Source organism: Eubalaena glacialis, chromosome 6 (genome assembly GCF_028564815.1).
Source record: "Eubalaena glacialis isolate mEubGla1 chromosome 6, mEubGla1.1.hap2.+ XY, whole genome shotgun sequence".
NCBI classification, from domain to species: Eukaryota; Metazoa; Chordata; class Mammalia; order Artiodactyla; family Balaenidae; genus Eubalaena; species Eubalaena glacialis.
In genome coordinates, this window is record NC_083721.1 from 105,980,535 (window position 1) to 105,996,410 (window position 15,876).

General features: G+C 33.7%; 1 protein-coding gene across 2 annotated transcripts in view; it reads right to left on the reverse strand.

Annotated features, from left to right (window-relative positions):
* Positions 1 to 1,238: 1,238 nt before the first annotated feature.
* SMC4 (structural maintenance of chromosomes 4) overlaps positions 1,239 to 15,876 on the reverse strand; it is a 32,531-nt gene continuing 17,893 nt past the window's right edge. For both annotated transcript variants that reach the window (XM_061194511.1, XM_061194512.1), the window contains 13 exons: positions 14,831 to 15,016; positions 13,683 to 13,844; positions 11,488 to 11,713; positions 11,328 to 11,407; positions 10,323 to 10,475; positions 9,359 to 9,485; positions 5,363 to 5,552; positions 4,098 to 4,242; positions 3,646 to 3,819; positions 3,032 to 3,214; positions 2,662 to 2,894; positions 1,950 to 2,133; positions 1,239 to 1,468 (listed from right to left, as the gene is read on the reverse strand). In XM_061194511.1, coding sequence (XP_061050494.1) covers positions 1,316 to 1,468; positions 1,950 to 2,133; positions 2,662 to 2,894; positions 3,032 to 3,214; positions 3,646 to 3,819; positions 4,098 to 4,242; positions 5,363 to 5,552; positions 9,359 to 9,485; positions 10,323 to 10,475; positions 11,328 to 11,407; positions 11,488 to 11,713; positions 13,683 to 13,844; positions 14,831 to 15,016 — 2,196 coding nt within the window. In that variant the 3' untranslated portion in view covers positions 1,239 to 1,315. The remainder of the gene's footprint in view (positions 1,469 to 1,949; positions 2,134 to 2,661; positions 2,895 to 3,031; positions 3,215 to 3,645; positions 3,820 to 4,097; positions 4,243 to 5,362; positions 5,553 to 9,358; positions 9,486 to 10,322; positions 10,476 to 11,327; positions 11,408 to 11,487; positions 11,714 to 13,682; positions 13,845 to 14,830; positions 15,017 to 15,876) is intronic.

Genomic DNA, 15,876 nt, shown 5'->3' on the forward strand with positions numbered 1-15,876 from the left:
CACCACAACAAAGAGTAGCCCCCGCTCTCAGCAACTAGAGAAAACCCACGTGCAGCAGCAGAGACCCAATGCAGCCAAAAATTAAATAAATGGATAAAATAAATTTAAAAAAAAAGTACTAAGCTTTACTACTCCATTGGTTATTAAAATATAAAAATATTAAATTCCATTCACCTCTGTTCTCACCAATGAAAAAGCCCTTGATTATGTTGCTACTTTTTTCTAGTTACTTTTCCCTTGTATAATCTTGATTTAAAACAAATGACCATACTTGAGTTATAGATCTTGCTTTATTTAAGTCCATGCTAATGTATTTACACTTGAACGGTTATATTATGAAACAGACTGTCTTTGTTGGGTTTTAGTACCTAAACAATACTGCACTGAACAACATGGTAATTTTTAATTTTAATTCCTCAGGATCAATATTCTAGAAACTGAATAGCTAGGGCAGACTTTTGATTCAATACCAAAATTTCTTCTGAAAACCAAGTGGTTGCTGGCTTACTTCCAGTAGCATTATAATATTCTTGGGCTAATACAGTGTAACACAACAACAAAAAACCCTTGACAACTTGATGGGCAAACAGCACTCCATCTTAATTGCCATTTATACTAAGGAAATTAGTCCTTATACACTTTATTCTTTTTCTGAAGTGGGTATTTTTCCTTTTCAACTAATGAGATATCCAAGTTATTTCAGACATATTTGCTGACCCTTTTGCAAGTGTTTTAAACAGTCAAGCATATCAAGTTTTAGAAAAGAATACAATATTTAAATTCTCATCCTTATAATTCAGGATGACGGTTTAAAAAAAAAATGTTCCTTGTATTTGGGTAATAAATACTGACTATCTAAATTACTAAGTGGAATACCTTAAAAATTTTACTATAGTAGCAGTTGATAGGCTTCTCCAGCGTAGGTCAAAAGTCCATGAGAGTATGCTGTGTCTTGATAACATGATCTAGTTTAGAACTGTACTGTTCATAGAGTAACATACTTTTAACTCTGCAGGTAGCAGTTTGGGGCTAAGGGTAAGTCACCTGACCCCCCCCAGGCATCTTATTTTCTCCACAGTCTGCTGCTTACAAAGTTGTCAGTTTCTTAAAATCTCCTAGAAGCAGGTATAGAGAATATTTTATTAGACTTGTAACATGTCTCTTAAGTAACAGCATAAAATAGAAACTAGTTATATGATCCAGTTTAAGAACATGTATTTATATAATTTATAACCCTTTACAAATAGAAAGTCAGTAAATACAGTACGCTGAATCTGTGGTGATTCAATCTGAGAAATCTTCAGTATAAACAAGTTTAGCAAAGTCCTTTAGATGCAATTTCTTTTGGGTTTACTGCAACACTTTTTGTTATATTGTATGTCTTGTAAATTCCAATAAGTCTATCTGAAATCTCAAACATATTATTTCGAAGAGAAATTATTATGAACTGGGCATTTTTTGTTTGTTCCTAAAGAGAAAGAAAGAATAAATTAGAAAAATTATACATATATTGTAAATATATAAATCATATAATAAACATCTAAGCTTTACTTCCCTGAAATATTTCTTGACGGTAAATTCAACATGACATTGATAATTAACATGAACAAGAATGACAACAAGGATAATTCATGAAACAGTATTTGGGTTTGAGAAGAATTTGGGTATTTGGAAGGATGGTTGCCTAGAATTCTTCTAGTAGAAAAATGGTATAGAAAAAAAATTTCTAGCTGTGTTTCTGCTACTAATTTACATTATCCATTTATATTTCACTTTTCCAAAATGGAACTATTTGGCTCAAATAAAGGATGTGGTCTCCTTTAATACCATGGGATGTGGGATTAGAGAACAGGGAAAAAGCTCAAAAGAAGTAAGTCGAAGAATTTCATCTGTAATGTTTAGGGAACCCATAAAATTTTCAGAATGAAAAGCTCTAAATGATTACTTACATATATATAAAATGCAACAATGGAAACATTTTTGAAATCCAGGGCTGCATCAATCTCATCCATGAAGTACAGGGGAGTGGGTTTGTAGTGGTGAAGAGCAAATACTAAAGCCAATGAACTAAGTGTTTTCTCTCCTCCTGAAAGGTTGAAGATCTTCTTCCAACTTTTCTTAGGTGGTCGGACACTGAAATAATTAAGAAAATCTCATTAGTCAAATTACTTGTAAAGCTAAATTAAGACTTCGTGATTTCTTTCCCATAACTGGCTTCTACCACCTTCCTTGGGAATCTCTAATTTCCTTTTCAAAAATATAAACTTCTGAGGGGTTCTTTTATAAACATGTTATTGGAGGATGAACACATAGGAACACCTGACAAAAATTTAAGATTTAAACAGCAAGCCAACAAGTAATTCTTGGTATTTTCCCCGTTTCCAATGCACTTTTTGCTTTGCAATTTTAAAATCCATGTTAGATTGAAATGGCTCAAAAATTAAAAGATGAACTAGACAAATATTCTGTAAAATCAAGTATTTACTGTTTGCCTAGAATTTATGCTGTAAACTAATATCTAGGCAAACTAGTATTTATGAAATAAAACAAGTTGTACATCTAACCTTCACATCCCACCCCTAAAAAAATACTGAGTTTGGAGAATATGTAGAGAGATATAACAGAAGAACCCGAAACTCAGTATACAGCATAATTACAAACCTGAACATGATTCCTTCAGAGAAAGGATCCAAGCTGTCTACAAGCTCCAGCTCAGCATCACCTCCCAAAGTAAGCATTTGGTAATTTTCCTTTAATTTATTTGTTATTATATAAAAACCTGCCATGAATTCACTAAGCCTTTGTTTCCGAAGATCTTCATATGCCTGTCTAAAATTATCTCTTTCATAAGTAATTTTGTCCAATTCTGCAACCCGTTGTAAATATAATTCTTCCTACGAAAAGAATAAGAAAAACATCAATTCAGTTATACATTTGAGATGAGAAATAACACTGCTAATTATATAAAATAAAGGCCACAATTTAGGCTAAGGTCTAGAGACTTCCTGACTATTACACAGTTTATTTGTACCTTCTTTTTATACTCTGCAATGGCACCAAGGTTTGGTTTCATTTCATGACACTGGGCTTCCAGAAGTGCAATTTGATTTGTTATAGAATCTGGGTTCTTGATTGCTTCAAGATTTTCTGGGCTTAGAAGTGGAATCTCTTCAACAGGATTATCTTCTATGGGATGCAATGATATTTTTGAAATCTAAAAGTTTAAGTTAGATCAGTGTTAGAAAAGGCATAGTATTATAATTCATTGTTAAACCTCACAAATTAATATGACAAACTGCCTATCAAAACGACATATACTAAGGAGTGGTAACTAATTTGTGTATCAACTATTTTTCAAAGGACTTCAAGAAAAATAGTTGTAGTGTTCAAGGTGTTCATGTAGCCATTTGTTAAATCTCCGTTATCAGCCCTGGGGTGAAAATGTTGACTAATTCTGACCATTATGCATATTTTTCTGTATATAATAACTCCTATATACTGTTCATTTTGTCCCCTATAAACCTGAGAAGTGATTATACACCATGAAATTAAGAATCACAACATACCTCAAAAACAAAAAAACCCTAACCTTTTTTCATAAAGGATATCTTAAAGTTACATTTAACTAACCATAAAAATTCTCACCTCTTTTTGCCAGTATTTTATTTTAGAATTATGTTCACCAATATGACCATCTACTTGTTCAAGTTTCAACTTAATACTAAGTGCATCTTTTTGAAGAGCATGTTCATTTTCCTGAATTACTTTAAGTTCTTGAAGTAGGTTACGGTGTTCTGTCTGGATATCTGGTAAGGACTCCTAAAAACCAAGAAGAAATGCTACAGATATGATCTTCTCAAACAGAACAGGGATTTTCACATTACAAAGATGAAGAAGCGAGCAGTCTCTCCCCACGTCCCTTCCACTTTAAATGAAAATGTTTTTATTTACAGAAAAGTTACAATACAGTACTCATTTTTATTGTACAGATGAAAGTTAATATAAGTTTAACTTACTGAGTGCTTACTAGGCAAGGTATTGATATCTATAAATCTTAATTGCTTTAAATACCATCCTCTCCCCTCTCCATGTCTTACCTCTGCAGCATTTGTATTCTTTACGACCTCTGTTGCTTTGTCTTCAAGACTTTTTAGCTCTGCTGTTAAGTCATCTACTTCTTTCTCAGTATCTTTTATTTCTTTCTCTGTGCGAAAGACAGAGTCTTGTGCTTTTTTAAGATTTCTAAACAAGCAAAATCATATATTAAAAATGTGGTAATGTGTGATTTGTTATTCTGCTTCTGAAAACCTACCAAAGAACTTTTCATTACATTAATGTAACATTTTTTTCTATCATAGATTTTAAAATTTATGATTTACTAAAATCCTTGAATTGGTTTTTTATGTTTATACATACACTTGTGGGATATTGTATATTTCATTAAACTCTCAGTATAAATTAATAAAACTTCCTTATATAAGCTTTTAGACTTAGACTATGAAGCAAAATTGTCCACTGGATTATTATATTCTTCTCATTTTCTTGTCAGATTGGAGATTCTTAAATCTTTACACCCATGAAGCTATACCATCAAGTAAATAAATACGCCCTGGTTCAAGTCAGGGCAAACAAGCGTTTTTGGCAGGGTGGAGCGGGGAGGAAACGGGACACATGATAACACACACAAACACACACAACTATTTTTTCCCTTAATAAAGTTACTTCTATTTTGACTGATAACTGTGTTTAGGCAAAACATATGGCTTATTAGCACCTTATCTTTGAACAAAAGACATTGTAATAACGGAATAACCAGATAATCAATATGTGACTAATGTTATAATTTTAAGAAAAAGAAACAGCTGTTTACATTTCAACATTTTTATACATACTTAATTATTTTAGAAATACTTTAATACTCTGAAAATTAATTTAAAAACAAGATCTATGTTATGAACGTATTAAAAACTTTTTGGGACAATGGAATAATCTAGTTAATTAAAAATTTAAGTTATTAAAACAATTTTGCTAAGAAATCTCAACCTTCTTATTCTCCTAAAACCTAGATCTATTTCAATGAATCACCCTCTACTCCTTTAAGCCAGAGAAATGAAACTCTGACTTCTTTGTCCTCACAACTTGGGAATTATATAACCACATTTTGCCAAAGCATACCCGTTTATGTTTTTAAAAACTAGTCATATGATGTTTATTATAGGTGTTCACCTATTAAACTCCTATTAGGTAACAACATGTCAGAAGGGCTTAATAAGTAACAGTAACAGAAACATTTAATGGACATTAAGTTTAAATACTAATGGGATGTAGGGAAGAGGAAGACAGGGTAGTATGCATACTCTACCTGTCAGCAGTCTTGATTGCTACTTGGGCTTTAGTAATAGCAGAAGCACATTCATCTAATTGTTTGTTTATTTTATCAAGTTTGTCTTGTTGGGCCTTGAGTTTATGGTTATTGATTTCTACGATAATATTGTGTAACCTTTTAACCTCAGCTTCCACTTTACCAGCTCTCTCAGCCACATTGTTATACTCTGGAAAAAAAAAAAAAGTGAAATTAATTTGTGTTTCTACGCTAATGAGCATCACTTGTTAGATGTAAATTTCTTCAGTCAATATGACTTAACCTGATGCATGCCCAAGAAATTTTAGACATTTAAGGAAAAGTACCTCAAAAAAAAAACAACAAAAAACCCCAAAACACAAAACCAGAATGCCCTATGTCAAAACAAATGGTGTTATATAACAACACATGGTTAAATTCTCTGGCTCAGCTGTGAACATAACCCACTTATCTCTTACTGGCTTCATGCCCTGAAGCTCTTTTCAAAAGTTTTTAGGGTATTTTATTGACTATTGGTCTCATAATGATTTTTATCCTGAGATAGACTATGTGCCTGACTACTGCCGTGGGGGAAGAAAATTGTGGTTGTTTTATTCTGCTAACCTAGAGTTCTCCTCCATATGTTATAACAAAAAAAAAGTGGGGGGGGATAGGATGAAGTGGCACTCTTCTCTGTGGCCCAGAAAGTTGTGACACTTCCTAGAGTCCCTTGTACCTAGGGTTCAGACATAATTAAGTCCATTCAATCAAAAAAAAATTCACACAATTTGGACGGCAAAACTGATGAATTAAGTTCCGCTGGCAGTCATGGAAAAGTCTGAATTTTCTTGGTGGTGTTAGAGGCTCTGGTGTCCTGTCAAAAGCTTTGTGAATATTGACAGGCAATGGCATTAACTTTGACGGTGTAGATTATAGTAGGTACAATGTGCTTCTGTTGTTGGCAGTTGTAGTGTCATCTTCCCAATTTGGTATTTATTTATTTATTTAGCTGTGCCAGGTCTTTAGTTACAGTATGCAAACTCTTAGTTGCAGCATGTGGATCTAGTTCCCTGACCAGGGATCGAACACAGGCCCCCTGCACTGGGAGCGTGGAGTCTTAGCCACTGGACCACCAGGGAAGTCCCTCATCTTCCCAATTTGAGAGATGACTTTCCAGTTGTAGAAGAGGCAGTATGGTTCCTTTCATGGTTCTACAGAGTAGCTCTGGAAATTATTCTTGATGTTCAACCTAGAATTTCTTAAGCCATCACAGTGATTCTATAAATAATCTCTTACTCTGTTAAACACACACACACACACCAAATCATATCTGTACTAACCAGAGTGGATTCTGTTCTCCATATTTGAATCCTAATCACTATACAATATAGGAAGGATGAAAGGTGGCAAAAAGGTAAGGAGTTCAAGCTTTCAATATCTATATCTAGAAAAGTAAGCAGAAACAGAGCCAACTTATGGAAAGCGACTCCCATAAAGCTCCTATGGGAGGTGTGTATCAGTACATTTAGCATAGGGGAAAGGAGGTAGGATGTGCTAAGAGGAAAAAATTAGATAAAGACTTAACTGTTGTTCCTCCAGATTGTCTCTTCTCTCCTGTTAGGTAGATTGGAATTTCAATATTCTCCAAATCTCACAACTTAGTATTCATCTTTTTGTCCTACATTATCAGAGAATTCTTTAGTCTGATCTTTCAAACTCATCTAGTGAGTTTAACTCCAACCTCTGTTCTTTATATTTCTGAGATCACCACTTGGCTTTTTAAAAAAACAAAGCAAAACAAAACCCTGCCTTTTTTTGGTCTTCTGAATCCCCTTTTCCCCCTAAGGATACTAAGATACTGTATTTATTGAAGGTATTGTTTTGCTCAAAGTGGTGATGTTCTCTGTGGTTTGTATGCTTAGCTCCCTCGTGGGGTAGAGTACCAGCTGCTGTGGGGTCTGGCATCATGACTTATACTGGGGGATGGGCCAGGTATGCAACTGGGAAGGGTTCCACCCTTCAGAACATCTTCTTCCTTATTTTCAAGTACCTAACATGCATTAAAAATTCTTTTCCCTGTCTATCGTAGCATGTCTATTAGAAGTAGGAGGGGAAAACTAACATCATATAGTCTATAATTTTGAAGTCACTATTTTATACCACCTTGCTCCCCTTACTCTATTCTCTACACAACAGCCAGAGATTTTTAAAATCTAAATTAATGTAAAATGAAATATTTAATCTTAAAGATATGCTTGCAGAAATGGGCTTCCATATTAGGTATTAACAGAGTCTACTAATAATAGCCAGTGTTTCCAAGAGAGGAAACATATATGGGGCTCCTAATAAAGTCAAGGATTCCCTTTCAAACAAGAATACAGATTCCTGTAGTCTCTGTGAAAGTGCTGCTATAAATGACAAAGATACACATTTTTTGTTTTAATTGACCATTAGGTTCCATCAAAGCAATCACAACAAATATTGTAGGTATTCTGGGGAAGGAGGGGTAGGGTGAAGTCCCTGTGTCTCCAAGGACAAAATATATACCCAAAATAAATGCAAGGAAAAAAAAGTCCTGTCAGATTATATCACGTCCGTGTATATGACTTTCCAATGGCTTTTAATTTCACATGGAGACAGGGCTTATAAGGCTCTACATTATCTGGATTCTTCCATCGTTTAACTCTAGCCACTCTGGCTTCCTAGTGTTCCTAGAAACTTCTGGCATACTCCTTCCTGCCCCAGGGCCTCTACTTACTCCTCTACATTCTTCCTGAAATGCTCTTCTCCCAAATATCCACATGTCCACTCATACTTCCACTGGGTCTCTGCTCAAGTATCTCTAGCGGTGGCCTGTCTAACCACTGTGTCTATCTGAATCCCCATCCCATCCTGTTTTCCTGGTTTTACTTTTATCACCTAGCACCACCTGATACAGTATGCAATGTATTTGTTTATTATCTTCCCCACCTCTTAAGTGTGAGTTCCTTGAAAAGAGGGACTTTATTTTGTTCACTGCTTGATCAACAGCACCTAAAACAAAGCTTGGCCAGTAGCAGATGCTATCTGAATGAATGCCTCAATATTAAAAACGTAGGTAAGTATGACCACAAAAATAAAAAAATTAATACAGCTATATATTAATAGTCAATGTGCCCAGTGGACATCTGTCTGCTTACAATCTGTATACCTCTTTTTCTTTTGGAAGAAAACGCGACCTCATTTTTTGAACATTTGGATAATTGCTCCAATTCCAGTCCATCTAGTTCTTTCGGATGAACAATCAGTATTTGCCTTCCTTTGCTCATGAACCAGACTGTAACAAGGGTCTTTCTTGAGGACATGATGAAGGCTCACTGTGTTTGCTGGTGTCCCTAAGATACTGTGTAACTCACCATTACCTCCTCGTGCAATAAGATGCACATCTACCTATGTTTAATTGAAGCCAACATGGAAATAGAAGCAGGGGTGCTCAAGTGCATGATCAGAGGATTTTAATGTCAAAGTCAATTCTGACTATGAGCCTATGAACTAATTCCCTTTCTTGCTGAAAGATTTTGGTAGAACACTTATATGTTTATATACAAGAAGAAAAAGTTCTGGAAGGAAAAATGTGTTTTCTCTAAGCTCTCAAACAAATAAAATAACTTACTATCTTGAAGGGTCCTTAGGAAGACTGGGCCAAAGTATACAAAATATAAAATTAAAAGCATGGGTATCAGAATCAGACTGCCTTGTTCCTGAATTCCTATACCACCACCATATGCTATGTGACCTTGGGCAAATTATATAAACCATTCTGTGCCTCAGTTTTCTTATCTGTCAAATGAAGTACTTAATAGTACTTTATAACCTTCTGAGAAATAAAAATAAAAACCATAAAACAGAGTGGTCACTTGTCTATAATATATGAAATCTGCTTTTTATTCTACAAACTGCTATCTTAAACATTCAAAATATTACAAACCTGTTTTCGACCACACAGGGGGAAAAAAAGGTGTATATCCTTAAACATACCTGTCTTGAAAGCAGTCACATTTTCTTCTAGCAATTTCTGCTTTTTTTGGTCAGGGGCTGTAGCAAGTACATTAGCTTCAAGTTCCTTAACTTGGACATTCAAATATTCTTCTTGCTCTGATAAACGCTACAGAAATGTTTTAACATTCAAAATTGTTAGTATTTTAAACTTACTAACAATAACATTTGCTTTAAACATTCTGAATTAAACGCTTAAAACACTGTACACATACTGGGTAATAATTATAGTTTTAGAACTCTAACCTAAGGAAATAATTGGATGAGTGTATTAAGGTCTGCCTAACAAGGATACTTAAAACACAGCAGTGTACATAGTCAACACAGAAAACTATTTATCAAATCGTGATACGAACAAAATATGCCAATACAATTGCAGACAAAGTAAATGTACATTGGCTTGGAAAGAAAACCGTAATTAGTAAGTGAAGAAAAGTTAATAAGACTCATTAAAAATCCATATGCAAATTTAATATGTATATCAATATCTACCATATACATAAACACATACATGCAAACTAGACACACTAAAAGTTGAAGGACATACATAAAAATTTAAGGTGATAATCTTTTGGGTATTTTCTAAAAACTGTTTTCAGATTTTGTTTTTTAAAAGAGACTGTGGGCATGTATTGCTTTTTCATAATTAAGAAAACATTCCACTTTGAGAAGAGAATGAAATAAAGGGTCACAGAGCTGCTAAGGGAAGACACATTTCTATGGAGTACAAATGGAAGCCAGAAATAGCTGTGGCTGGAGCAACACTGTGACAGGGCATTTATCCATTAGTACTCAGGGAAACAAAATCAAAAGATGCGCCTTACACCTAGAGACCCAGCTTCCTCCTCCCCCCTTATATTTTAAAACTATAAGCAAACAGCAAAATGCTTCTGCCAAATTGCTGTTGAACTCCAATAGTTTCAGCTAATATTGATTAAAAAAGTACCTGGATGCTTGCAGTAAACTTTTCTAGTGTATTCCTCATTTCTCGTTCACTATGCCTTAACTTAACTACTGCTTCTTCCAGTTGTACTTTCTGTTCCTGAATTTGCACTGCTTTTTGAGAGTCTCTCTGCAACTGTGATTCCATTTTATTTACCTACAAAGAAGAATACCAGTGAAATAAGTTTATTCCAAGAGTCATTTCAGATTAACAGCAACTTATGAATGAAGAAAACCCAAATTTCTGATCTTAAAGACTAGAAACAAACCAAACAACCCAGTTCCAATTCCAAAACCTAGGAGATGGTCAACTAATTTCTGCATCATAGAATCAGATGAAAAGACAATTTTTAAGTGTTGTATAGTCAACTATTACAATGAAGGTATACTACGCAAATATTTAAGTGGAAAAATATAAACTATTTCAAAATATGAAAAAAAATCAAGCCACAACTCTTCAGAAAAAGTTAGGTATCCAGGATATCCAAGTACATATTTTTAAGGAAGAAAAAAGTATAGTGTTCCGAGGGTGATGATGGAACAGAGCAGTTTTTCCTGAGCATTTTGACATTCTCTTATACTTCTGGACATATAAAATATTTTGAAATAAAATTTGCAAACATGTATCAGAAGTCTTTGCTATATTTACAACTTAAAGAATTATGTCAAAATAGAAAAGATAATTATATAATACATCAGTAACTATGTGAAGAAACAAATTAAATGTCAAACAGTAAGTAAATGGTTAAATAAATTATGATATGATCCAAATGTCATAACAGAGAAAGATATATATGTTGAGCATATATTTTTAAATTAACATACTTTTAGAACTTTAACAGGTTTCATATAAAATCCCACAGCTTATATACTCGTCATTTAGAGAAAATTCAATCTGTTAATTGAAAATTTGATTACAGTACATTTAAAATAGAATTTTACAGTATGTTACATATCAGTAAAGCTGCTTTAACAAAAATGTCTTGACTATAATTTTGTACACGCTGACCTCTTCTTCTGAGATTTCAACAACAACTGATGAACCCATCCTTCCTTTCATTACTTTGCTTCCACCACCAGTCATTGTACCTGGAGAAGAGAGAAGTCAGACTTAGATGTCTCCCCCAACAAGATTAAATAAACTCAATGGCAGAGAAAAAAAACATTACCTGACTGTTCTATGATTTGCCCCTGTAATGTTACCACTCTCCATCTTCTATCTTTTTGATATGCTACTCTTGTGGCTTGATCCAAGTTGTCAGCTACTAAGGTATCCCGTAAGGCAAAGTAAAAAGCTTGGCGAATTTCCTCATCTTTTACATTTACTAAATCAAATAATCGAGGAGTATTTTCAGGAGTTTGAATTTTGGTCATTTTCTTTGTCCACACTGCCATCTAAACATAAAAAAGAAAAATAATATATATATAAAGATATCGTTTCTGTTAGGTATCATTTATAGAAGTAATACACATGTATTAAACATAAGGACATGTATACAAAGTTCTGAGTATCTACATAATTATTACTTTACTGTTATTTTAAAAAAGAAGTTATTGTAAAACTATCTCTATTCACAGATGACATGATCTTATATGTATTAAAATCCTGAGGAATCCATACATTAAAAAACTATTAGAACTAACATGAATTCAGCAAAGTTGCAGAATACAAGATCAATATGCAGAAATTAATTGTGTTTCTATACACTAGCAATGAATAATCTGAAAATGAGATTAAGAAAATTCCATTTACAATATACTAAAAACAAAACAAAAACCCCAGGACACTCTTGATATTAAAGAACAAAATGAAAGGACTCCTTATTTTAAAGCTTACTACAAAGCTATAGTAATCAAGACAGTGTGGTATCAGTGTAAGGACAGACATATAGATAAATGAAGAGTCCAGAAATAAACCCTTACATTTATGATCGGTTGATTTTTGATGAGGGTGCCAAGAAAATGCAACAGGGAAAGAAAACAAATGGTGCTGGAACAACCCGATATCCAAAAGAGTAGAGTTGGACCCCTACTTTACACTGTATTGTAAAATTAACTTAATATGGATTAAAAAACTAAATGTAAAACCTAAAGCTGTAAAACTCTTAGAAAACAGAGGTAAACACCCTGCCATTGGATTACACAGTAGTTTCTTAGATATGACACCCAAAATACAGGAACTAAAAATAAATAAACTGGACTTCTATCTAAATTTTTTGCTTCAGAGAACACCATCAAGAATGTGAAAAGACAGCCCACAGAATGGGAGAAAACATTTGCAAATTACGTACCTGACAAGAGCCTTGTATCCAGAATATATAAAGAATTCTTAAAACGCAACAGTAAAACAAACCAATTAACAAATGGGCAAAGAATGTGAACAGATTTTTCTCCAAAGATAAACAAATGGCCAGTAAGTAAGCACATGAAAAGATGTCGTACAAAAACCTGTGTACACGAATGTTCATGGCAGCATTAACCATAATAGCCAAAACATGGAAACAACCCAAATGTCCATCAATTGATGAATAAACAAACTGTGCTACATCATATAATGGAATATCATTTGGCAGTAAAAAGGAATGAAGTGCTGATACACATGTATGAGCCCCACCCCCCACAAAGAGAAGAGAGGGAACTTATTTATTTATTTATTTTTGGCCACACCGCGCGGTGTGCAGGATCTTAGTTCCCTGACCAGGGATTGAACCTGCATCCCACAGTGGAAGTGTGGAGTCTTAACCACTGGACTGCCAGGGAAGTCTCAACATGGATGACCTTTGAAAACTAAGTTAAAGAAGCCATACGCAAAAGGCTACATATTATATGATTTCATTTATACAAAATGTCCAGAATATGTAAATCTAGAGACAAAAAGTAGATTAAAGGTTGCAGGGGGATGGAGGGGTGGGAGAATAGGGGTAGTGACTCCTAATGTGTATGGGGTTCCTCTTTTGGGATGATGAAAATATCGTGGAATTAGACAGTGGTCATGATTGAACAATCCAGACCATGTGAATGTACTAAAACCTGCTGAACTACGTATTTTAAAATAATGAATTTTATGGTTGTGAATTGTATCTCAGTAAGTGTCTTTCTTTTTTTTTTTTTTTTTTTTAAAGTAGTTATTGATGATGGAAGTTAGAAATGCAAACTACCAGTCACTGTAACATTGGAATGTATATTCCTTTAGGGGAGGCAGTAGAGGATTTTTTTTCACAACCATGTAACCCCAGGGCCTAATATAATCCTCAAAACCTATCAGGTGTTCACTTAAATAACTATGAAAAAAAAAGCTAGGATTCAAAATTAAAAAACACCTGGCACTTAAAAACTAAATTACAGGTAGATTATGAATACCCACCTTATCCAAACCTATAAAGGTTGCAACTCCAATATTTTGTCTTTTAAGGAAGTTTACACATTCTTGGGCCGTATCGATAGAATCAACAACAATGTAGTCTAATGCATGACAACAGGATGAAATAGCAATATCATATTTTTCATCAATTGCTCCTAAGTCCCCCTAATAATTGAGAGGAGGGGGGAAAAATCAATGCACAATCAGCAAGGAATTAGGCACAGGATCATTTTATTAGTATTTCATATAAATTTTTCAAGTTGCGTTTAACTGAACTATACCTACATATGGTTTTAAACAGTACAAAAAGGGTACACAATGAAAAATTGAAGTGTTCCTCACATTCAACCTTTCTCTTCTGCAAAGGCAATCACTACTAGAGTTTTTAATCTACCTTAAAAAAAACTTATGAAAAACAAACAAACAAACAAAAAAAACTTATGGATATACAGAGTTTGAATTTTTAATGAGCACAAAATGAGAACTGTTTTCACTGCATGTAAATGAAAACGTATAATGTGAAGATTTGAAACCTAAAAGTATTATAAGCAAAATAACTTATAGAATAATAAAACTCTGAATTATTGAAAGCCATTTAAGATTATGTAAATCTGCTTCTCAGTCTATTAATAAATTAGCTATCCCCATTTCCTTCCAGCCACCTTCTAGCTGGCCACAGCTCCCTTCCTTCTTCAGGCTCAGGAGCTCAGGCTTCAGGTACCCACTATCCCTAGCCTTGGGTTTTGACATCATCCCTTGTTGATTTTCCTAAACTCTAGCCGCAACATTTAGTATAATGGTATAAAACCCAGAATATAATTTATCAAGTTCTTATTTTTTTTAAAAAAGAAAAAAGGAGTTTGTTAAGTTTATCACTAGAGTTGGATCACTTTCTTAAAATGACTATAATTATACAAAATTTAAAAAAACCCCCAAAACTATCTGTAACATGAACAAATCCATACCACAAAGAATTTTATCATGCCTGAGTGTAAGAGCAAAATGTTTAAAAATGAATGTCCTTTAAAAGAAACAAAAGTAGATGTTATTTTATGTACAGAGACACTTAATATACAGTTCTTTAAGTCAAGGTAAGAAAATTATAATATCTGAGAAAAATGTATAGTCATTTACAAATAAATTTACTTTACCAATCTTCCATATATTCCTGGAATTCTGCCAGATTTTTTTTCTTGAATTATTGCATCAAGGACTCTCCCCCTACTTCGATTCATTGCTAAGGAACTCTTCGCTTCTTCAACTTTTTGGAAAAGATCACGAACCAAACTTTTGAAATTTATTTCTTCTTGTGTAAGTTTTTGAAGTTGTTTTTCTTTCTAAAGATGAAAGTAAAGAAAATGAATCCCAGAAGGTTACACCCTATCACAGTATAGAATTAGTTGTAATACCTAAAAAAAGGAAAGGCCAATAATCAACACTTGAACCAGGACTAAGCTGTCACATTGCAACCGTTGGTTTGATTTTGAAAAATATGGATGGGTTTTCTGTTTTAAAGGGGGCATAAATTATTTGGGTCAATAATAAGGAATATAAACACAATATAGACCTAGGAGCAGTGCACTGACTGCTAGAACTAGAAGAGTTAGGGTTGTGGAAATCCCAGTTTGGCACCACACAGTTACGCATAAATGTGTCCTAATTCTTATATTCTTACACTAATCAAAAACAGACCTCAATACAGGTCTCTAGTTATAGGTGACCGGGCAGGGCTATGATTACACTGTGCCTTGCTTTTTAAATAAAAGGAGATTTATTATATAGTATTATATAGCATATATTATTATATCTAATTAAATAAAGGAAAACAAAGAACAAAAAAAAGCATAGCTCTGAAATGAAGGAGAGCATGATGAGTGAACAGTACTATTGCTAAACAAAAACATCAGGCTGCCAACAAGAGGAACCACACACATGCACACAAAAAGCCTAATTCTCAGTTTCTCAATCTCCAAGTTAGAGCAGCCATTTTTCTAACTGACATTTTCCTTCACTTCCTGGCTTTAAGTTATTACCTCTATTACCAGTCATACTGGTTTAAAGTATTGATAAAAGCTCAAGTTACAGATGTAATTTATCCAAAAATAAACTGAATCACGAGGAAGATAGAAGTAGTCACTGAATATAACTTAAGTTTACATTTAAATTCTACACGGCCATGAAGTTCTCTGATGACCAA